Genomic DNA, 23,128 nt, shown 5'->3' with positions numbered 1-23,128 from the left:
TTAATGTGCTTGCTAATTTCAACTGAATTTGATGTTTGATGTTTCAAACATAGTGTTTTTCAGTACTGCCACAGTAACCACTGAGGTAGCTGGGGGAGACCTAGAGTCCCACCCTTGAGGGGAAGGGTAGATAGCAGAAGCTGGCATCCAGGCTTTGTGAGCTCTTGCTCGGTCCGAAGAGCATGAGATCGTGGTTACTTGGGGGACAATCAGTGCAGTGAGCTTACCAGGCCTGGAAGCAGGGATGGAGACTTGTAACTGACAGCCTCTTGTGCTGGCAGCACAAGGTGGTCTTAGTGGTCAGTCAGGTGCTCTCTGAACTGCTCGTAGTGTTGAAAATGCCAGGGACTGGTGTGCAGCTCGGCTTGCAGAGCCGCTAGCGCTCGTGCTCAGAGCAGTGCACAGCAAGCCCTGTGCGCAGCGTGGGAGCTGAACCGTCTCCTACCAACACGTGCTGGCCTTGTTTGTGTGCCCTCCTTGACTGCAGCGCCCTGGTCCAGGGTCAGGACAAGTTGCGGTGAGTGCTCTACAAATGGAGAGACCGTTTTTGCTGCCAATATTTGGTTTCCTCCCCAGCAGCATTTGCATTACTTGCTCTAATTAAACTGCTGTTTAGTCACCTGGGACTTATCCCAGTTACTTTGTTGTGGTTTTGCTGTCTCGGTAGCTTCTGTAAATGCTCTGAAAAGTGAGCATAATAATGCTGGTTCTCTGTTTATTCTTATTTTCATTCGCTATCTCCAGTGAGCTCTCTGGTTAAATTTCCTACATATAATTCAGAGTCATTTTTTTCATTTTGAACTAAGATTGTAATTTGCCTGTTCAGACACTGTTTTCATCACAGTGTCAGGAGTTTCATTGCACTAAGTGCTGCATAAACCCAGAACCTCTCTTTTTCTGTTTTCCTTAGCACTTGATAGAAATTGCAGGGGAATGGAGTTCTCTCCTTATAAGATTGTGGGACTCCAGAGGGCAAAGAGCTCTTATCCAAGGAGTCCTACGATAAAAAAGCAGAAGAGCTCAACAGTTGCTTGGCTGTGCAGCAAGTGTAGCTGTGTGCATGTATAGAAATTTTAGGTTATGACTGGCAATATGGACACATCCAAGTCTTTGAGCCAGCTGTCTTGGAGTAAGCGCAGTGTTTTGGGGTAACTGTAGCACATTTAACTTTAAGGTGATGAACTTGAACCGCAGCAAAGAGACTAGATCATGTTGTTTAAAGTATCACATGGTTGTTCTTGAACAAAAGCGTGTGGGGTGCGGTCAGGCTCGAAGTTGGTAGGTTACGGCTTGAACTTTAAGGAATGTTAGGAGATCAGTTGAGCAGGGAGAGGGTTTAAGAGAAAGATTCAGTCCGTCCATCAGTTCCAGGCTTTGCATTGGAATAGCCAAGTTCGGTTTGCTTACCCGTAGGGTGAAAGAGGTCAGGCACCTGGCTGTAAAATCTGGGTGGTGCCTTCTTCAAAGTCTGCTGTTCTTGAGAGGCTTTGTGGAGAGAAAGGTTGCTGAGTGTATATAGCTTATATGTTGTTGATCTTTTGTAGTTTGGGAGCATGCACAGGGAAAGGCTCAATGCAGTTTGATATTTAAGCCCAAAATGCCCCTGGGACACACCTTCCCTCTTGTTCGCCCCCGGAGAGTCTCAGAGTTTCTGGACAGTTGCCAGAACCAAGAGGCCTGTCTTACCTTAGGAAGTGATAGCTGGGTTTGTACTTTGGTTTTTGCACTGTTAGTTGACTAGTTGCTTGTCCTTTGCTTCACTGCTTAAAAGACACTTGAGAGAGGCCAGGCTCTTTGCCTTGCTTGTCAGGTAGCTGTGCCTGAGGCCAGCAGTGCCTTCCTCGAGCATCCCACGTGGCAAGAAGAGCAGGAGCCTTTGTCACAAGAGAAGGTTTTCCGGCCCAGTTGTTTGTTCTCACTGGATGTGGTAATCCTGTGTCCTGCAAGGCTGCCTTTCATCGGGCTGTTCGGATAGACAACTGCTGCTGTCTGTGACCGTATTCACCAGGACAAGCAAAGGCAAAGCCACGGTTGGTTGAAGGCATGAGGTCAGGAGGCTCCATATTTGACTTTCTGGCTTCATCAGTGCATCGGAGTGGCTTTTCAGTTTGCATGGCTCTTGTTTGGCAAGAACCAGGGAAGAGAGCGTCTGTGGGAATGGCCAGGCTCCATAGGTGACCCTGAGCCAGTTGCATTTGCCTGGGGGGGGGGAAGTTGCCACTGTATTGGTACCAGTATAACTTGTATTTCTGTAGTTACGCTCAGCTAGACAGCCCTCAGCCTAGGTACCGGTTTGTGCAATAGAGCGCAGCTTGCTGCCTCATGTTCTTTAAGGACTGTGAGCTACTACAGTAACGCAGGCCTTACAAGTACCGTGAGCAGAGGGATTTGATTCTGGCTTGAACTTGGCCATATCTAGAGTTGTTGTAGTGAGGATCTGAAGGGGTTTTCGGTACAATCGCATGGTGACAAGGCTGGGTTACTGCTCTAGCACAGAGAGCACCACAACGTTAAAGATCCGTGCCCCCTCTTTGAAGATGAGTGCTCGCCAGGTAAGCTTTCGAGAATATGAGAGGCTTTCTTACTGTTCTTGCTCTCCCTCAGGATTTGAGAATCCCTGTGTCAGTGCTCATAGCCTCCCTGCTCCTTTCTCCCACTTGTCTGCGGGGTCTAGTGCAATCCATGTCATTCCAGACTTTTGCTCTCTCTTTCAGGATGCACACAACTGCATACCCGAGCTGGACAGTGAAACAGCCATGTTCTCAGTCTACGATGGACACGGAGGTAACTGCTTCCACTGTGTTCTCTCCAGAGTCCTTCAGTGTGGCTCTTCTAGGCTGCTCAGTGGCCGCTGGGGCAAGCATCTATCTATCATTAGAAATCCTGCTCCTTCTTGGGAAGCATTTTCTTTGATAGATATCATCGACTAAGGTTCTGAAAGTTTCTTAGGGTTTCTAGAAGGAAAGTCATGGGTTGATACAAAATTGAAATGAGATTTGCGTTCCATCTTCGAAAACTTTTAAGAATGACTATTTTCTTGGTGGATAAGCTAGACAGGATAGTCACAGAAGAGTGGCGGTAAGAAAAACTGCATGAGATTGGACACAAGGTCTGACTCTAGTTAGTATGTTCTGGTGGTTGCCCAAGGAAAGAGTGAAAAAACCAGAACAGGCAGATCCATTCCCTGACATACCTTCCCAGCTTCCATTCCCCACGTAAGGGCTCCCTGAGCTAGAGGTTGCAGTCATTCGATCTTATAGACACGCTTGAGTCTTCTTGATGAGCTAACTCTTAATGAATTTGTCTAATTGCATTTTAAGCCAGGTTTATATGTTTGGTGATTATTTGCATAGGATGTTTTGTATAGAACTTTATTATTTGAAAAAAAGACTTTGATCTAAATCTGCTGCCTGATAATTTCACTGCAACATCCCCAACACTTACAAGAAATTAGTGAATAATCACTCTAATAGCACTTTTTACTTTCATAATTTTGGACTCCATGTCTTTTCTTCCAGTCAGAAGAGTCCTAGACTTGCCTCTGGTCATACAGCTGAATCTGTACTATTAAATAACAGCAGCACCCATTTTCTGGCACTGAGGTCAATTGGCACAATCTGGCCACACTGATGCTGTTAAGCTGTCTTAGTGTTTAGCATAGTGTGGCTGCATCCAAACTGGCTGTTGGTCCCTGGTTCCTACTAGATCCTGAACTGTGTCCAGAAATTACGAGAGTGCTAACTAGCTTATGCCAAAATTGCACCATGGATCATTCTAGTAATTTTTAGCATAGGTGATGAAATGCCTGGGCCATGGAACTCATTAGTGGACATAGCCACGAATTCCAAACATTATATTATACCACAGCTGTGATTGTATTTGTCCTTTTTTTTTTTTTGGACATAGTCTAGCTCTGCAACATGCTTTTAGTTAGGCTGAATAGAAGTGCCTATACCTTTCCAGTTACAGATATACCGAGAATTTATTGTGACAGAAGTGGTTTCTGCTTTATTCTCAGTTCCTTTCCTAACAATTCCTAACAGCATGTTAGCTGTTTTGATACAAATAAACTGTAAGGTGACATTTTTGGAACTCTGTCCCCAGTTTCTTCCAGATCTTTCCTTAAGTGGTAATAGGTGGGTTTCAGTCCATCCAATGTGCATATGGAGGTTGGTTGTCTTTTCTTTTTTTCATGTTCTTGTCTTTGTCAGTGAGGAGTTTCATCTGCCAATATCATGTAAAAGCGCAAGATCCTGCTGTTAAATTTTGCAAATTACTTTAGTTTTGATCATCCTGAATGATCCATCACTTCTTACTGACCTCTTTTCCAGATTATGTAGGTGTTGAGCAATGTAAATCTTCAAGGAACTCTCCCAGTGGCCATCCTCCATTTTGAAAACTGTCTGCTTCTATCAAACCTTACTTCTTTTCCCATGGCAGCTTAGTATGTAAAACATTTGATGATTTATTTGAAAGCTTTTTTAAAATCTATATGGAGTAGATCAACTAAATTGCCTATTTCCTGCTGCTCATTGACTCTTTGAAAAAACGTTAACCAGTTTGTGACATTCTCTGCTGTATATTTAACCCCTGCCCATCCTACCATATGTATCCATGTATCTGCTAATTCTATTTATTACAATTTCTACTGTTTGCTGTGTTCCCATACCAGATACAGTGGTCTGTGGTGTTGTGAACCCAGTTTCCACCACTCTCTGAGGCTTTTTAATTTATTCTTTGGTATGATATGTATGCCTTTCATTTCTCTGATAGTGGAGCAGATTCAAGTGGAAGGTTACATACTGCAGTTCATAATTTCTTGCTTTCCTTTAGCACTGAGTTATCTAATTCTACCAATTTGTAAATAAGAGTTTAAGACCTTTTTTTGCAGTAGTCCTTATTAAAAAGGTCAGCCTGAGTAGGTAGCTGACTAGTAGCACTTCAAAAGATGTCGTCTCAGTCTGAAGCATTTAGATTTAGTGTTTTGAAATTATTTTCTTCCTGAACTTCGAGTGTGCAGAGACCTGGGTGGAGCAACTGCTGATATCCTGAAGATTATCTTTGAGAACATTGGGATGATGGGTTGGTTCTGAAAGGCAGAGAAGTACAAAGGAAAAAGGATATAAGGATTCAGCAACTAGTCAACTTAATGTTATTTCTTGCAGAAACTCAGAAACCATTTGTAAGCATCTAGCAGATAAGAATGATAAGTAGCATCTAGCAAAAACTGATCAAGAATGAATAATATCAAACCAATCTATTGTTCTTTAAGATCAGTGTGTTAGTTTCTCAGCTAATAGGAAGATCTATTTCATGTGTTGGGTTTTAGAAAGACTTTGGACATTCTTAGGACATTCCCATTAGTGTAGAACATGAAGGAATGTGTTTTGTTTTGTTTTTAAATACAATAGGAAAGATTCAAGATAAACAGTAGGGAAAGGCATTAATCAGAATGCCAAAGCACTGGCATGGTTTTCTAACTTGTATTTTAGGTTTTCTAACTTGTATTTTAGATTTCCAGTGATTGAATCTCTACAGCTCTTCCTAGACAAACCTTATCAGGAAGGACAGGGGTATAGTTGAACCTGACTCTGAAGAACAACTTCTGCCCATCCCTACTTTTGTATGATTTTATTGATGTGTTAGTTCTTTAATTTGAAACAATTTCTCAGGTCTGTCCCATGTAAAAGAAGGTTTTAGGGTGGGAACCTCTCTAAGCTTTATTAGCTGCCAGTGCAAAAAATGAATTTAGCTTTTCTTTTATACCTTGCTCATCTATCAGCCTTAAACTCTCCAGTAAGCTTCCTGCTCCGGGCGGGTTGAGAAAAGTTTTTATTATTGTATTATTTAAAAAAGGGTGGGGTGGAGTTTTTTTCATATTTAGCTTTCTATTTCACTCATCAGTTTTTCTTTTATGTTTTCCCCCTGCGGACAAGACTTCCAGTTTTTGAAAGATGCTGCTGGTTTTTTGCCTTCCCCAGTTTCCTTTTTACTTGCCCTAGCCTCCCTGCCCCCGAATCTTGGAGAATGGTATACCAGTACTCTGCACCTCTGGTATGGTGTTTCTGATCAATCTCTGTTGCTATCTACACATGCTTTATCCTTTTAGCTGTTTCTTTTAATTTTCTTTTAATAAGTGCCTTCATTGACACGTAGCTCCCCCTTTTCAGAGGTCAACATTGTCATAGTGAGGTTTTCTTTTTGCTCCTACCAGGGTGTTTAATTTGAATACAGCAAGCCCCATTGTCATTTTTTTCCAGTTTGTATGCAGAGCGATGGATCTCTCTTGCCCTGTTCTTGATCATTGTGCTGGTTTTGGCTGGGGTAGAGTTAATTTTCTTCACAGTAGCTAGTATGAGGCTATGTTTTGGATTTGTGCTGGAAACAGTGTTGATAATACAGGGATGTTTTCGTTATTGCTGAGTGTCCTGGTTTTGGCTGGGATAGAGTTAATTTTCTTCCTAGTAGCTGGTACAGCGCTGTGTTTTGGATTTAGTGTGAGAATGATGTTGATAACACACTGATGTTTTAGTTGTTGCTAAGTAGCTCTTATCTTAAGTTAAGGATTTTCAGTTTCCCATGCTCTGCCAGCAGGCAGGTGTGCAAGGAGCTGGGAGGGAGCATAGCCGGGGCAGCTGACCTGAACTAGCTAAAGGGGTATTCCATACCATAGAACGTCATGCCCAGTATATAAACAGGGGGGAGTTGGCCGGGAGGGGCGGATCGCTGCTGCAGCATCGGACAGCAGGTGGTGAGCAATTGCATTGTGCATCACTCATCTTTTCTTGGGTTTTATTTATCTTTTTTCTGTTATATTCCTTTTCATTACAATTACTATTATTTTTTAATTATTATTCGTATTATATTTTATTTTACTTTAGTTATTAAACTCTTCTTATCTCAACCCACGAGTTTTACCTTTTTTCCAATCCTCCTCCCCATCCCACTGGGAGAGGGGAGGGGGAAGCGGCTGCGTGGTGCTTAGCCACTGGCTGGGGTTAAACCACGACACTGAGCAATGCTTGCACAGCCTCAAGGCCTTTTCTGCTCCTCACACCGCCCCAGCAGCGAGCAGGCTGGGGCTGCACAAAAAATCGGGAGGAGACACAGCTGGGACAGCTGACCCCAGCTGACCAAAGGGATATTCCAGACCATATGACGTCATGCTCAGCAATAAAACCAGGGGAAGGTTGGCGGGGGGGCTACTGCTCAGAGACTGGCTGGGCATCAGTCAGTTGGTGGTAAGCAATTCTTTTCATTTGCATCACTTATCTTTCTTGGGTTTTATTTCTCTTCCTTTGTTGTTTTCCTTTTCATTACATTATTATTATTATTTCAATTACTAAACTGTTCCTATCTCAACCCACAAGTTTTCTCACTTTTACCCTTCCAATTCTCTTCCTCCCCATCCTGCTGGGGGTGGGAGTGAGCGAGTGGCTGTGTGGTGCTTAGTTGCTGGCTGGGATTAAACCATGACAGTCCATTTTTTGGTGCCCAACGTGGGGCCTGAAGGGTTTGAGATGATAACAGATTGACCAGAGCGTATTAGAAGGGATTTATATCTGTTAACAGTTGCAGGTCACGATATTGATTCATCTGTTCTCGACAGTAGTTTATCTGATCTACGCCATGCTCTATTTTTTTGCTGTACGTGTTAGATTGGTGTTGGCTTCTGCAGTTTGCTGTGCTCTGTAGTGATTAGTGGTGTTTTGCCTGGGAAATTTGTTATTAAAACACTGACCTTGAGCTTAATCTGGTATTTGGGCTCTGTAGTGAAGCCATTACTGTATTTCAGGTACCATCTCATGGAGACAATTAACAATTATATTTCTTCCTCTGAGAGGTTTTTTGTGGAGGAAATACAGAATGGCACCTTCGCTACCTTCTTCTGTGATGTTTTCTCCCTCATTGCAATAACTTCTCAGTATCTTGAACGTCCTTGGGTAGTTAAAATACTTCTATTGGTATTTCTTAGGAATATTGCTTCGGTTTTGTCTAAGGTTAACAAGCAATTTAGGAATATGACTCAGGCTCCACGAGAGTATGGTCATGGATGGCATGGCATGTGGGACAATATGGGTAGGTATCTAGAGAACTTGTCATGTCCAATGGTCTGGAACTTCACTCCCAAACAACTACACAATCCTGATGAAGTGATAGAATGTTTGAGAAAAAAAATGCCATGGCTATTCCAAAGAGGCACAACTTACCGCACTGTGCTGGGTCCTGGCCAGCATCTACCAAACACTGCTTGGTATTATGCAGCACCCTCAGGGAGAAGAGGGGGAAAACATACCAACAGACACTATGGCTAAACCAGACACTATATCAGTCGCCCCTATAACTAAAAAGAAACAATGGAAGTGGATGTCAGCTCGTTTAGTAAGGGATGAAGAAGCTTCTCCTAAGAGGGAGCAGGAGAAAGAATCAGAAGAGGCAGCCTGTTCTGGAGCAGAGCAGTCACAGGAACAGGAGGAGGAAGAGACTGAAATCATAGATGAGACAGAAACCACCCGATCCCTATCCCTAAGTGAGCCGTGAGATATGCGAAAAAATTTTAGCCGTCAACCAGGTGAGCTAATTCTCAGCTGGTTACTCTGATGCTGGGATATTGGTGCCAGTAGTCAGGAATTAGAGGGTAAGGAAGCCCGGCAGCTAGGATCCCTTGCTAAGGATAAGGCCATTGACAAAGGGATTGGGAAAAAGGCAGGAGTCCTCAGTCTTTGGCAGCGATTCCTGTCAAGTGTGAAGGACAGGTATCCCTTCAAGGAAGAACTTGCAAATTCCCGAAGCAAATGGACCAACGTTGAGGGAGGTATCCAGTATCTGAGGGAATTAGCCGTGTTGGAGGTGATCTGTAACAACCTGGGTGATGACCAGGCATCCAGAGACCCAGATGAAATACGGTGCACGCGATCCATGTGGCGAATGTTTGTACGAAATGCACCGACGTCATACGCCCACACCCTGGCGATAATGAGCTGGACAGACACGGAGGCACCAGCTATAGATGAACTGGCCAGACAACTCTGAGAATATGAAGATAATCTCGCTTCCTCCATGTGGGCCTGTGTCTCAGCTGTGGACAGACTGACCCAAAAAATGTCTGAGGAAGCTGAGAAGGGTAGGTCTTCCTCACGCACTCCAACCAAGGCCTCAGCTATTAAGAGTCAGCCTTTTTCTGTTCAAGGGAAAGGGTACCAGTGGCACACAGCACATGCAATCCTGTGGTTCTTCCTGTCTGATCAGGGGGAGGACATGAGGAGGCGGCATGGTGAACCTACCTGGAGACTAGAAGCTTGGGTACAGGAACGGCAAGGAAAAACAACAGCCAAAAAGCATCCATCCAGGAAAATGACTGCTCCAGTGTCTGTTGAGCAGAGTAGAAGGGCTGATCATACTTTTGACCCTGATGAAGGGACTTCTGTTTTGCAGTTACGAAAATAAGTAATGAAGACTCCGACCAGGAATAGAGGGGCCCTGCCTTCAGCCAGGCAGAGGAAAGGGACAACTGGGTTTGCTGGGCTGTGTGGATTCGATGACCTGGCACATCAGCCCCATGGGAGTATAAAGCTCTAGTGGACACCGGTGCACAGTGTACTCTAATACCATCAGATTACAAAGGGGCAGAATCCATCTGTATTTCTGGAGTGATGTGAGGATCCCAAGAATTGTGTGTGTTGGAGGCAGAGATAAGCCTAACTGGGAATGAGTGGCAAAAGCATCCTATTGTGACTGGTCCAGAGGCTCTGTGTGTCCTTGGCATATACTACCTCAGGAGAGGGTACTTCAAAGACCCAGAAGGGTACCAATGGGCTTTTGGTATAGCTGCCTTGAATACAGAGAAGATGAAACAGCTATCTAGCTTGCCTGATCTCTCAGAGGACTTGTCTGTGGTGGGGTTGCTGTGGGTTAAAGAACAGCAGGTGCCAATTGCTACCATCACAGTGCACCGACGACAATATTGCACTGATCAAGACTCCCTGATTCCCATCCATAAGCTGGTCCAGCAACTGGAGAGTCAAGGAGTGATCAGTAAGACTCATTCACCCTTTAATAGTCCCATAGGGCCGGGGCAAAAATCTAATGTATAGTGGAGGCTGACAGTGGACTATCGTGGCCTGAATGAAGTCACGCTGCCACTGAGTGCTGCCGTACCAGACATGATAGAACTTCAATATGTACTGAGTCAAAGGCCGCCAAATGGTATGCAACAATTGATATCGCCAACGCGTTTTTCTCGATCCCTTTGGCAGCAGAGTGCCGGCCACAGTTTGCTTTCACTTGGAGGGGCGTCCAGAACACCTGGAATCGACTGCCCCGGGGGTGGAAACACAGCCCTGCCATTTGTCATGGATTGATGCAGACTGCACTGGAACAAGGTGAAGCTCCCGAACATGTGCAGTATATTGATGGCATCATTGTGTGGGGCAACACGGCGGAGGAAGTGTTTGAGAAGGGGAGAAGAATAATCCAGATTCTTTTGAAAGCTGGTTTTGCTATAAACCAAAGTACGGTCAAAGGACCTGCACAGGAAATTCAGTTTTTAGGAATATGTCGTGGTTTAACCCCAGTCAGCAACTCAGCACCACGCAGCCGCTTCCCCCTCCCCCTCCCAGTGGGGTGAGGAGGAGGAAAGCAAAGGAAAAAAAAGTAAAACTCGTGGGTTGAGATAAGAACAGTTTAATAACTAAAGTAAAATATAATACTAACAATAGTAATAATGAAATATAATAATAATAGTAATGAAAAGGAATGCAACAAAAGAAGGGGGGGGGAAGGAAAAAAAACCAGTGATGCACAATGCAATTGCTCACCACCCGCTGACCGATGCTCAGTTAGTTCCCGAACCGCGATCCGCGCCTTCCGGGCAGCTCCCCCCTGTTTATATACTGGCATGACGTTCCATGGTATGGAATACCCCTTTGGCTAGTTCAAGTCAGCTGCCCCGGCTCTGCTCCCTCCCAGCTCCTTGCACACCTGCTTGCTGGCAGAGCATGGAAACTGAAAAGTCCTTGGCTTAAGATAAGCGCTACTTAGCAACAACTAAAACATCAGAGTGTTATCAACACTATTCTCACACTAAATCCAAAACACAGCACTGTACCAGCTACTAAAAAGAAAGTTAACTCTGTCCCAGCCGAAACCAGGACAGAATAAAATGGCAAGATGGGCATCGTCATATCCCAATGGATGTGATCAATAAAATAACAGCTATGTCTCCACCAGCTAACAAAAAAGAAACACAAGCTTTCTTAGGTTTCTTGTGGGTTTTTGGAGAATGCATATTTCAGGTTATAGTCTGATCGTAAGCCCTCTCTATTGAGTGACCCGGAAGAAGAATGACTTTGAATAGGGCCCTGAGCAGCAGCAAGCCTTTGAACAAATTAGATGGGAGGATAGTTCGTGCAGTAGCCCTTGGGCCAGTCCGGACAGGACAAGATGTGAAAAAAGTGCTTTACACCTCAGCCAGGGATAATGGCCTCATCTGCCATGGCCTCTGGCAGAAAGCGGCTGGAGAGACTCGAGGTAGACCTCTAGGGTTTTGGAGCCGGGGATATAGGGGATCTGAAGCCTGTTACACTCCAACTGGCAAAGAAATATTAGCAGCATATGAAGGAATTCGAGCCACTTCAGAAGCAGTCGGTACTGAAGCACAGCTCCTTTTGGCACCTCGATTGCCTGTGCTGGGCTAGATGTTCAAAGGCAAGGTCCCTTCTACACATCATGCAACTGATGCTACATGGAGTAAGTGGGTTGCACTGATCACGCAACAAACTCGAATAGGAAGCCCCAGTCTCCCAGGAATTATAGAAGTGATCACGGACTGGTCAGAAGGCTAAGATTTTGGAATATTGCCAGAGGAGGAGGTGATGCGTGCTGAAGAGGCCCCACTGTATAACAAACTGCCAGAAAATGAGAGGCAATATGCCCTGTTTACTGATGGGTCCTGTCGCATTGTAGGAAAGCATTGGAGGTGGAAAGCTGCTGTGTGGAGTCCTATACAACAAGTCGCAGAAACTGCTGAAGGACAAGGTGAATCGAGTGAGTTTGCAGAGGTGAAAGCCATCTAGCTGGCTTTAGATAGTGCTGAACCATGACAGTTGTCTTGCTTTCTGATCTGCCTTAGCATTCTGCTTCCCTGTCATTGTCTCAGGGTGGGAGTTAATACTCTGGTTTTAAAATTTTTCTTTTCCTGTTTTGACACAGTATTCCAATCCATAGGGGTTCTGTGATATTTGTTGTTAGCTAGTTTGTTATTTGACTCTAAGCTTTCTTTATTTTATATTCAAATGGTGTGTATGTGTCTAAATACAGATCAAATCTTGGAGTGGGATCTACTTTCAGCCTTCTGAAGGTGAGATAGGATGGGTTTGTGCATGCACAGGCACTGAAAAAGATTTGATCTAGGAACCTGTGTCTCTGGAAGCCTTTTTCTTGCCTGGGTTTCTGCCCTGAAGCTGCTGCCCATTCTTGTCTTCACATGTCATATTCAAGCCTGTGCTCCTGGAGATAGAGAAATCATACTGCAGTGAGATTCCAGCTGGGTCTTAGCTACTCTGGAGCCAGCCTTGCCTGAAATGCCGAGATAAATTGACTTTGTTCCATATTTCATCTGAATGTGACTCCTGCTTTTAAAACTGAATCAGATGTAGTTTTTGGCAGTGGCATCTAGCTGTGCAGAAATATGCTCTGAGACCTGAACTTTCCCATGTATGCTTTCACCTTTCTGCGTGGTCTTTCAGACATCCTGAAAACTCCACGTGCTCTTTCGCAAACAAAAAGCTGTCTCTTTTTATAATTTTGTAGGAACATGAAAGTACACACTCTGGAGAATCCTCTAGATATTTACTTTTTCACTGAATTCAGTGCTACTGAATATACGTTACATATTTTACTTTAGCCTCCTGAAGACCTTCCTGCTACTGCATCTGTGTCGCATTAAGCAGGAAATGCAGCTGAGGCTTTGGCATTACTTAGCTGGATGCTGCTCCTCTAGAAAACATTAATAAAATGATTCATAGAGACTTTGAGAGTTTTACAGTGGGTTTCACACTGAAGACATGGAAGATGTGATCCTGGATTCATTGTTGGTTATGTATTATGGTCATAGCTGAGTATTTGTATTCTCTAAGTGTTCAGCCCCTGAAGGCTTTTGACATCCCCAGCAGCTGAAGGCACTCCACACCCGTGCGTACCAGGGCCTGCTTTTGTACCTCTGCTTCTCCTCTGTCCTGCTTCTTGAGGAAGTGTGAAGAAGTGGAAATTGCGTTTGAGGTTTTCTTTTCCCTGCTGTCCTAACACTGTCAGTGCCAGGACTCCTATTGCTGTTTAAAATGCACCTTGCAGTGCGTAGAGTCTTGTCTGGAAGTTAAAAGCAACAGACTTCACTCCTTCCCCTGGGGAGATAGTCCTGCAGTCTTGCCCACCTTGGTGAGCGGCAGAGCCTGTGTGGCAGTTCCTCACACTTACCTTGCTGCGCTATATTGTACTCATGCACTCATCCTTCTCTTGATTGAACAAAATTGTTTGTTTTCTGGGTGTTTGCATCTTTGGAAAATTCATTCCATTTTACTGCTTTGCAGGTCAGTTTTGTGCTTCAAATAGCTCTTCCCAACTTTTACCATTTTGCTGGAAATGTTGTCTCAAATGCTTGTTACAGGTGAGGGCAACCGGGACCATTTGCTGTAGGTCTGGTTAGGAAGCTACACAGCCCTGAGCACTTAATTCATTGCTGACAGATGATTTTGAAGCTTTTAGTCACTTCTGATGCCCAGGTGAGCATGAGTGGTTTTGGGAATATTTTATCCTGGTGGATTGTCTGTTGCTTCTCTATACAGCCGTAATAAGAGAGTAAATTTGTGTGTATAACACAGTAACTGCAGAAGTGAGGGAAACTTTAATTTTGAGATAGTGCTGTAGTAGGTGAGGCACCATTGAAGAAAAGCAGCAAGTGGCCGTAAAAGGAACGGGGAAGTCTTTTGCTCTGAGATCTTTGTGGTCTGTCCAAGGAGTCGCTGTTACTCAGTTGCAACTGGTATCTCTTCGATAGTTGTTCTCCTCCCTAATTCCATGCCACGGGCTAGGAGTATCATGGGGCTGAATCCTTTGATCCCTAGTGGAACTGGCAGGGAAGGACCTTGATGAAGAGCACCAAGCAGGACTGAGGTGTCTAAATCGGCTTTCGTAATTACCTGGCTCTTCAGCCCTGCTGCTGATGCCCTAATCCCCGCCCTCAGAGGGAGGATACTTGATATTTAATGAAGACAAGACCTTGGTACAATGTGGTGGTAGGTGGGCTGATTTTGGGGTAAGTGTAACCAAATCCAGGAGTATGTTACATAGTGAACTGAAAGGAGCCATTAGCATCCACTGGGTAATTATGCTGATTGCATCCAGGCTAAACTGCAGAAAGGCTCCCTTGCCACAGCTGGTCCTGGTACGTAGAAGCCACTCAGTGTGCAAGTCAGGACCTGGAGTGAAGTAGAGCTTCTCTATTGCACTCTCACAAAGGCTTTATCAGTGAGAAAAACCTGGTGGGTTTCTTGCTGCGACAGGTCCAGAAGTGCTGAGACAGAATATTTTAGTACGTCTGTCTGCATGTAGAAGATTAATTCCTTGAGCCAGTTCAGTTTCTCTGGCCACTGTGGCAGCAATGTGCTTTGAGTTATTGACTCAGCTTATAAAACCCATTAGATCTCACTGGGACTGCTGTGCAAACAGCTAGCCCTGAGGTCTGTGTGCTAGGCCGATAGCTGCCTCCTGTGCACCAAAGGGACACGCACCTGTTAGATTTGAGGACTTGTTTTGATGGATCATCTTCCACAGCCAGAGGACTCCAAAGAAGAATCTTGTTTTTCTAGATGTTTTGGTTAAAACACTGTGAGCACCTTTGTATCCTCTGAGCAAGGGAGACAGGGGACCAACACGACCAGCTCTGCTCACAGAGGGTGGCCTGGTTTGAGGGTGAGCTGCAGCTGATGGAGAGAGAAGTCTAGGAGACTGGCAAAAGGGTCCTGTGTGAAGCCTCATCAGTTTGCAGCAGAAATGTCTGTTGTGCTATCTGTGCTGGAGCTGCATGGGAAGCAGCAAAGGTTTCTTGTCTTCTGTGCCACGTACAAATTCTCTTACAATAATTTGTGTTTGGGTAGCCACAGTCAGGCACATAAGACATTCCTGGATCACTATTTAATCTCAGTGTCCCTATTTCAAAGAAATGGCTTGTTTAACTGCCAAAGCTTTTCATATTGGGGCTGGCTTCCTGCTTCTGTGGTGACAGAGCAAGATCTTTCTCTATTGCATTGCTTTGCGCAGTGCTGCCAGGCTTGTGGAAAGCATCTTTCTGCAGGCTGTGCTCCAGCCCCATGCCCTGCCTGCTTACAGGGAACGTACTGGGGCCAAGGCTGCAAAGCTGTTGGTGGCTTTCTCAGATCAAGCTACTTGTGGCTGTGAAGAAAATCCCTTGTCCCTAGCTGTGGCAGAAAGATTGCAATGTTCGGTCATCTTTTCCATCTGGTGGGTGATCAGGTGTCCACACTGGTATTATTAGATCTGTCAGCTGCTTCCAGTAGCACGGATTGCACAGAGCTGCTGCCTCATCTGCAGACCCTGCTGGGCAGGAATGGGGGTGCCCTTTGGTCGCTCTCTTCTCCCTTTCTGATCTCAGCAGGTAGCTGTGGCCAGTCCTTTTCTGCCAGAACAGTTACCTGGTACCAGCGATGCAGGCTTTTACCCACCCCATTCCTGTTTAGCGTTTGGGTGAGACCATAGGGGAAGCCTCTGAAGAGCTGCAGGGTACAGCACGGCTTGCGTGTAGATGACCCACCTGAGTCTCTATCATACACTCTAGATGATGCAGTTCAGTGCCCCAGAGCGTGTCAAAATGAGATGAGTACGAGATGTCAGCGCCATCGTGCTGGTCCAGATTGGGCAGGCAGGAGTGATTGCAAATTGGAAGAGAAACTGGAGGAGGTTGCAGCTGCCCCCTGCGATGACCGGCAGTCGTGTCAGCAGCCCACTGAGCCTTTTTCCTGTCCGGTAGATCCTGATTTGGGATTAGATATTCCTGCAGTTTTCCTAGTTTTTCTCCTGATCGGACTGCTGAGGCACACTCAGTGCACCGCCTTGCTTACTGGTCAAGCCTTTATGTGGGAGTGCATCGCCATCATGTCTAGGTCTCAGCCAAGGTGCCAGCCGAGTCCTGGAACTCGCCTGGAACAGCTCTGCCCGTGGCAGAGCCCTGTGTCCCTGCAGCAGACTGCCCCGGCTGCCTTTCGGCCAGGCTGGTCCACGTGATCCCTGTTGTACAAGCAAGGACGTAGCAGCTGTCGGTGTTCTCTGCAAGTGCTTCTGGGCTACTGTTTTGTGGCCTGCTAATTTACACTCTAAGTAAAAGCAGCCTAAATAAAAGGATGCGCGTAGTGTTCTCCTGGCCTGTTGTTCCGGGCCATCTCATAGAGCATTCGGATCCGCTGGGTGGTTTTCTGCCATGGTCCAAGACTGTGCACACGTTTTCCTCGGTGGCCATACCTCTCTGAGCAGCCCCTGCTCACTCCCCCCAGTTCATCAAGTGATCTGGAAGCCCTGTCACTGTCATTATTCACCATTCCCTCCATCTACAATTTTCTCATAGAAATTTTGTTTTATTTTGCTTCTTTCATAAAAATGTTACAGTATCATCTGGAGCCAGTCCTTCAAGACTGCATATAAACACATCTTCCCATGTGATTTGTTCAGTTTCATCTCATGACTGGTAGTTGGCAGTTCCTTAACCTATTCTGCATGTGCTGTCTTGAAAGTTTAACTTTTTAAGCAAAGTCCTGTCATACACATATATGTATATGTAAGTTATATATAATATATATATATGCGTGTTACATACCTTACCTAAATCTGTTACATCAGCATCCTTAGTTTTATCAGCCAAAATCGTAGTATCTTTAAGAGCAGATGTTGAGTTGGATTGGCAAGATCTGCTTCCATAAGCCCATGTCAATAGACATTAATTGTCTGTCCTTTTCATTTGAGATCCTGTAAGGTCTGGCCAGTCTTTTATTTTTCTGCCAGTTCTGTGGTTGTCAGGTCACCTTGGTATTCCCTTTTAAGTTCTCATTAAAATGCTAGGGTCACTCCTATTTCTCTCTTAGATCACTTATTTTTCTGTGATCCTTTTTTGTTCTTCGCCCGCGCCCCCCCCCCGCCCCCATTTTTGAGAGCATGGTCAGAATAGAGCTCAGTCTCTTTGTTGTCTAGATCCGTAGCATTGAACTTTTTGCAGCGCTATTTTAACAGCAACCGTTTTGCAAGGTTTTGCAAGGTTTCTGTTCTTTGTCAATGGCCACTTGATCCCTTTTCTGCAGGCACATTTGAAAAGTCCCTTGTCTGCTGTTTCTTTCTTTCTCTCAAATCTCACCACCTCTTCGCTTCCCACTATGTTCCCTCTGCCTCTCCCTTTGCTAAGCTGATGGCTAGCTCCTTCCCACCCTTCTCATACTTTCCCCTCGATTCCCCTGCTCCCCTTTCCTTCACAGAGCACGCTCCTGTGTGCGTTACTTTTTGTCATGCCCAGCTACCTGCACAGGCTCTGTTTGCCTGGAAGAAAGGGAGGGAAGCTGGGATGTGCTAGCAGGGAGATCAAGAGTTGCGTGGCTGTTACAGCTCTGCTGTAAAAACCGTCCTTCTGTAGCCAGGAGGGAAGGAGGACACATGGCTCTCTCACCTTACCTATATAGGAAGGTTTTCCTATAGGAAAGCCGGCAGCATGCAGAGGCGCCCTCGAGCGCTATGCTCAGCCCACTCATACTACTCCTCCTTTGCCCTGTGATAGAGAATGGCTCATCCAGTACAGTCTTAAGCACGCTCCTGGACCCTGCGGCTGGACCCCTCCACCTGCCTGCGGTCTGCCCAGCTCCCCTCTCTGCCACCCTTCCGTGGCTGTCATTTAGTTTGTTTCTCAGGTTCTAACTTTAATTTTTCATTCTCGTGACCTGTGAGCCAGGTTCCTATGTCCTACATCGTTCTTTGCCTCTCATATAAAAACCTAAATTACTAGACTGATCTCTTCCAAGTTGCACTATTCTTTCTGGTCACCCTTGCTGAGCTGAACTGCAGAAATTCACGATCCCTCACTCTGTTTAATATTCTTCCTCTCTTAATAGCACCTTCATGATCACAAAAAAGATCTCCTGTGCTCTGTTGCATACTTGACAATATTAATTACTGAGCTGCTGGAGTATTTTCGGCTTTTAAAAATCTTTCCGCTGCTCTAGGAATGGGTGCTTGGTTTGAGTTGTTGACCATCAATCCAAGTTACCCTCTGTGCTCTTGGCAGCCTGGTGTTCTGGCCACTGTTCACTCGTGCCATGCACACACGCACACCTTCCTCTACCAAGATGACTGCTCTGCTGATCAGGACCCCCATCTTGCTGAAAAGCTTATCTGAAGGCTATGGCATCGTATTTTCGTTGGTCTAGAACACACACTAGAATACATAGTGCTTTTTGTGCTGCTCGTCATGTGTTGGTAGTGCTCTGAGAGAGAGCTTACATTGACCAAAAGCTTCCCTTTTCCTCTGCTTGTTGTTTATCCCTGCGCTTACACATGAAAATAGAGCTTTCTAGGTAGGATGGGCCTAAACAGTTGGCCTAAGTGCCGAAATGGGCCTAAGCTCCCTTTCAGGAAGCTTATAGCATTGGCCAAACCTGGCAGGTAAAAGCTCATTGAGATTTGCCGGGGTCATCAGCAAATCCTGCTGTTTTGGAGATGCAGCCTGCTGGAAGGTGTGAGTGAGATCCCCAGCAGTCTGTTGCTGCGTGACTTTTCCGTGTCTGGGTTAGTTTTGGTTTGTGTCCCAAGATTTGCCTCAGGAATTCAGTTGCTCAGGAGTGCGTTTTGATTCTTGGAGGACCAGCCTCTTTAAATTATTTCTGCTCTCTTGCAGGAGAAGAAGTTGCCCTGTACTGTGCCAAGTATCTTCCTGAGATAATCAAAGATCAGAAGGCCTATAAGGAAGGCAAATTGCAAAAGGTAAGAATCTAGCTCTGCCCTGAAACAAGTAAGCACCAATGCAGAGGAGAGCCTTTGTTTAGATACCTAATACTTATGTGCAGGGCCCTGTCCCTCCAAGGTCTGTCTGCTGTGTCTTCCATGTTAATTTCCCTTCCTTGTTTCTAGGAGGGTACACCAGGTGTTGATTGTATTTTCAAAGATAAACCTTCTTCTATTTTCCAGCTTTCTTTTTTTGCCTTTTTGGGTTTTTGTTTGTTTGGGTTTTTTTAATTTTCAGACTCATTCCAGTCAAAGGTGTGGGCTGGTTCTTTGAGTGGTTTTGGTGGGTTGTTTTTTGGGGGGTGGGGGTAGCTTTTGTCAGAGGTTGGAGGTTAGTTCATGTCTTGCTTCCACCAAGCGATCCCTCTGTTGTAATTCTCCCTCACAGTACTAAAGCCTGATCTGACGTTGGGTATCCCGTGGGTTGGTGCTGGGATCTGTAGCAGTGTGGGTGAGGGGAAGGCAGTCCCTCCAGAACTTCCATTTACATCTAGACTGAGGATAGCCTACAAAGCAAACCTGAATCACTTTGTGGCTCTTGCTCTAGGCTGAAACACCCAAGTATCGTGCTTTGCTGATCCCAAGCTGGCTGTGCTCACTGACTGCAATAAGCCTGTCTGCTGAGTAGAGGAGCCTGCATGCTGAGCCATCCCTCACAGTGGCTTTGAATGCTATCCCGTCCCCAGGCCCGCTGTGGGCTCCAGCAAGGCTTGCGACTCAGTGTCCCATGAGATCCTCCTAGAGAAGCTGTGGAAGCATGGGCTGGATGAGCAGACAGTGAGGTGCATTGAAAACTGGCTGCATCGCCAGGCCCCGAGGGCGGTGGTCAGTGGCACAAAGTCTAGTTGGAGGCCAGTAATGACCAGTGTGCCGCAGGGGTCAATACTGGGTCCAGTCCCGTTTAACATCTTCATTAGCGATCTGGGGCTGGGGCAGAGTGTACCCTCAGCAAGTCTGCAGATGACACCAAGCTGGGAGGAGCAGCTGTACACCAGAGGGTCGTGCTGCTCTGTAGCGCAGAGGGATCTGGACAGGCTGGAGAAACGGGCTGACAGGAACCTCGTGAAGTTCAGCAAGGGGAAGGGCAAAGTCCTGCCCCAGGGGAGGAACACCCCCACAGCACCGGTACCCGCGGGGGGGCACCCAGCTGGAAAGCAGCTCAGCAGAAAAGGCCCCGGGGGTCCTGGTGGGCACCAAGTTGACCCTGAACCAGCAACGTGCCCTTGCTGCAACGGCGGCGAACGGCGTCCTGGGCTGCATTAGGCAAAGCATTGCCAGTTGAGGGAGGTGATGATCCTTCCCCTCTGCTCAGCGCTGGTGAGGCCACCCCTGGAGTGCTGGGTCCAGTGCTGGGCTCCCCAGTACACGAGGGCCATGGACAGACTGGAGAGAGTCCAGGAGGGGCCACCAAGATGCTGAAGGGACTGGAGCATCTTTGCTGTGGGGAAGGGCTGAGGGAGCTGGGACTGCTCAACCTGGAGGCTCAGAGGGATTGAATCTATGTGAATCTATACCTGCAGGGAGGGTGCCGAGAGGACGGAGCCAGGCTCTTCCAGTGGTGCCCAGGGACAGGACCAGCGGCCATGGGCACAAACTGGACCACAGGAGGTTCCCCCTAAACATCAGGAAACACTTTTCAGTGTGAGGGTGACCGAGCACTGGCACAGGTTGCCCAGGGAGGTGATGGAGTTTCCATCCTTGGAGCTGTTCAAAAGCCATCTGGACATGGGTCCTGGGCAACCGGCTCTGAGCGTCCCTGCTGGAGCAGGGTGTTGGATCAGGTAGACCCCAGAGGTCCCTGCCAGCCTCAGCCGTTCTGTGATTCTGTATGCTGTGCGTTCAGGGAGAGACTTGATTGCACAGCTTGACATGCAGGCATCCTGTAAGGAAGGTGAAACTGTGCACACTCTCATGTCTATGTTCATACGTAGGCTCTGGAAGATGCTTTCTTAGCCATAGATGCCAAGCTCACCACTGAGGAGGTGATTAAAGAGCTCTCTCAGATGGCTGGGCGACCCCAAGATGATGAAGATGAGAAGGAGAAAGTTGCTGATGAAGATGATGGTAAGTCAGATGCTACTGAATAGACAACACTGCAGCGCCAGGACAGGGACTGAGAGCAGTTGGGCCAGGTCTCCTTTAGCAGAAGGTTTTCTGTCCAAATTTCTCAGTTAAATTTCAGCTGGAGTTGAACTGCCACCCATCAACACTGTTTATTGCTTGGGCTGATGCTAGGGGAATTCTGATTCATTTGGTAGCTTAATCCTATAAATAACAAACCAGTCTGTCGCAGTTTTCCATAGGGCTTCCTCCATGGGGTGCAGAGTTCTGGGATGTGTCAGAAACCTCTGAGCTGGGAAGTGGGCTAAGTTGTGAAAGTGAAACAGTGCTTAGCTCTCCCAAGCTGGTGGCAGAGACACCAGCTGCGGATAAGATTGAAGTAGATTCTGGTCTCTTCAGCAATTCTTTTTCTCACAAAGAAGCAAGTGTGCTTTTCCACCAGCAAGTAGTTGCCAGACCATGAAGCCAGCTGGAAGGTGAATCCCAGGGTAGAATCCTGTGCTGCTCTCAGCTGAACATCTTGTGACTAGCCTTGAAGCAGATGTAAAGCAATACCATCACCTTGAACACTGTGTGTTGGTCTGAAAATGCTGAATTTCTTGGCCCTCATTCTCCAGCTGACCAGGGACAAAGTGGTTGGTTGGTTGGGGTTTTTTTCTTTTTGTCCTGTATTTTCAGGAGTATTTGGGATATGGGTGTTTCTTTTCCTTTTGGGATTAACTAGCAAAGAAAATTATAACCAAGGGGACGTCAGTAGGGAGGTGGTGGTCATTGGCTTGTAGTTAGGGAAAGTGATCTTATTTTCTGTCTAGTGTCCCACTTGGGAGATGCTGCATTCACTGCCTAAAGCTATTCTATCATCTGTTTTTAAGTGTCTAGATTACAGCTGGTTGGGATCCCTGTGGTGCTTAAGGCCCATGGAGCAACTGCTATAACAAAAAATTCTTGTTCCCAGTTGCAGTATTAATGAACAAATCTGCACATGAAAGTGGTCTATCTGCTTCCCCCGCAGCTTCAGATGAGCGTGCACTTGAGAAATATGAGGCTCTTTACCCTCCAACCTTACATCTGATTTAAATGCTCTGTGCTGCCTACAAGTCAGCCAGTTAGCATTAGAGGCCGGAGGCACTAGGGTAACTTGCAGACTGCATGCATCAGCTGTGGTTAAAAGCCATTGCCCTGCCATTTGCATATTGTTCATCTGCAGCGCCTGGAAGCTGTGGGATGGTGCAGACCTGGCTGCGTTTGTGCCTGCTAGTGATCAGCCTGTTGAGCGTTGCTGAAAGCTGTCTGCAATAGCAACCTCCAGCCAGGGCAGCTCACTGCTGAACCCAGCGTGTGCCGCACAGCTGCTGCTATGGTGATGTATCCTGCTTTCTGACCCTCTTTGTCCTCACCCCCCTCCCCCTTTCCATTTTTAGTGGATAATGAAGAAGCTGCTCTTCTGCATGAAGAAGCCACAATGACCATTGAGGAGCTTCTCACACGTTATGGACAAAACTGCACCAAGAACCTCAAAAACAAGTCTTTAGCTCCAGCTGGGGAGAACGCTGCAGAGGGGACAGGCAAGCAGCATGATGGGGAGTCAAATATGAATGGAGAGGCTGACCCAGGGGAGCTTACCGACCACAAGGAGAGGAAGAATGGGAAGCCAGATGAAGAAATCACGGGTATTTCCTCCACCTCAGACAAAGCCAGCGCTGGAGGCAACAGCCCTGCTCTGCAGAAGCCTGAACTAGGCAAAGGTGACGAGGCCGTCACCTCTTCTACTGGGGAGGCCGGGCCCTCCTGCTCCTCTACGGGAAAGCCCCAGCGCACAACCAAATCCAAATTTTTTGAGGACAGTGAGGATGAGTCAGATGAGGTTGAGGAAGAGGAGGAAGACAGTGAGGTAGGAAACAGCACTGGGACAGAGTGGCCTTCTGGCTGGGCAGAATGCATTGCTTGCTGTGGTACTTGAGCTACGAGCCTCTGGCTCATCCTAGGTGTGTCCTAGGAGTAGGTTTTTCAGGCTGATACT

The 23,128-nt window shown here is 46.4% G+C and overlaps 1 protein-coding gene across 1 annotated transcript in view; it reads left to right on the top strand.

The window, feature by feature from the left end:
* The window catches only part of PPM1G (protein phosphatase, Mg2+/Mn2+ dependent 1G), a 30,021-nt gene that overhangs the window by 2,748 nt on the left and 4,145 nt on the right, over positions 1 to 23,128 (top strand). Inside the window, exons 2-5 of the mRNA XM_050893310.1 lie at positions 2,715 to 2,784; positions 18,941 to 19,026; positions 20,979 to 21,111; positions 22,530 to 22,999. Of these exons, the coding sequence (XP_050749267.1) occupies positions 2,715 to 2,784; positions 18,941 to 19,026; positions 20,979 to 21,111; positions 22,530 to 22,999 (759 nt within the window). The remainder of the gene's footprint in view (positions 1 to 2,714; positions 2,785 to 18,940; positions 19,027 to 20,978; positions 21,112 to 22,529; positions 23,000 to 23,128) is intronic.

Source organism: Gymnogyps californianus, chromosome 3, assembly GCF_018139145.2.
Source record: "Gymnogyps californianus isolate 813 chromosome 3, ASM1813914v2, whole genome shotgun sequence".
Classification (NCBI taxonomy): domain Eukaryota; kingdom Metazoa; phylum Chordata; class Aves; order Accipitriformes; family Cathartidae; genus Gymnogyps; species Gymnogyps californianus.
The sequence above is the reverse complement of the archived record's forward strand: the minus strand, read 5'-3'. Positions and strand labels throughout refer to the sequence as shown.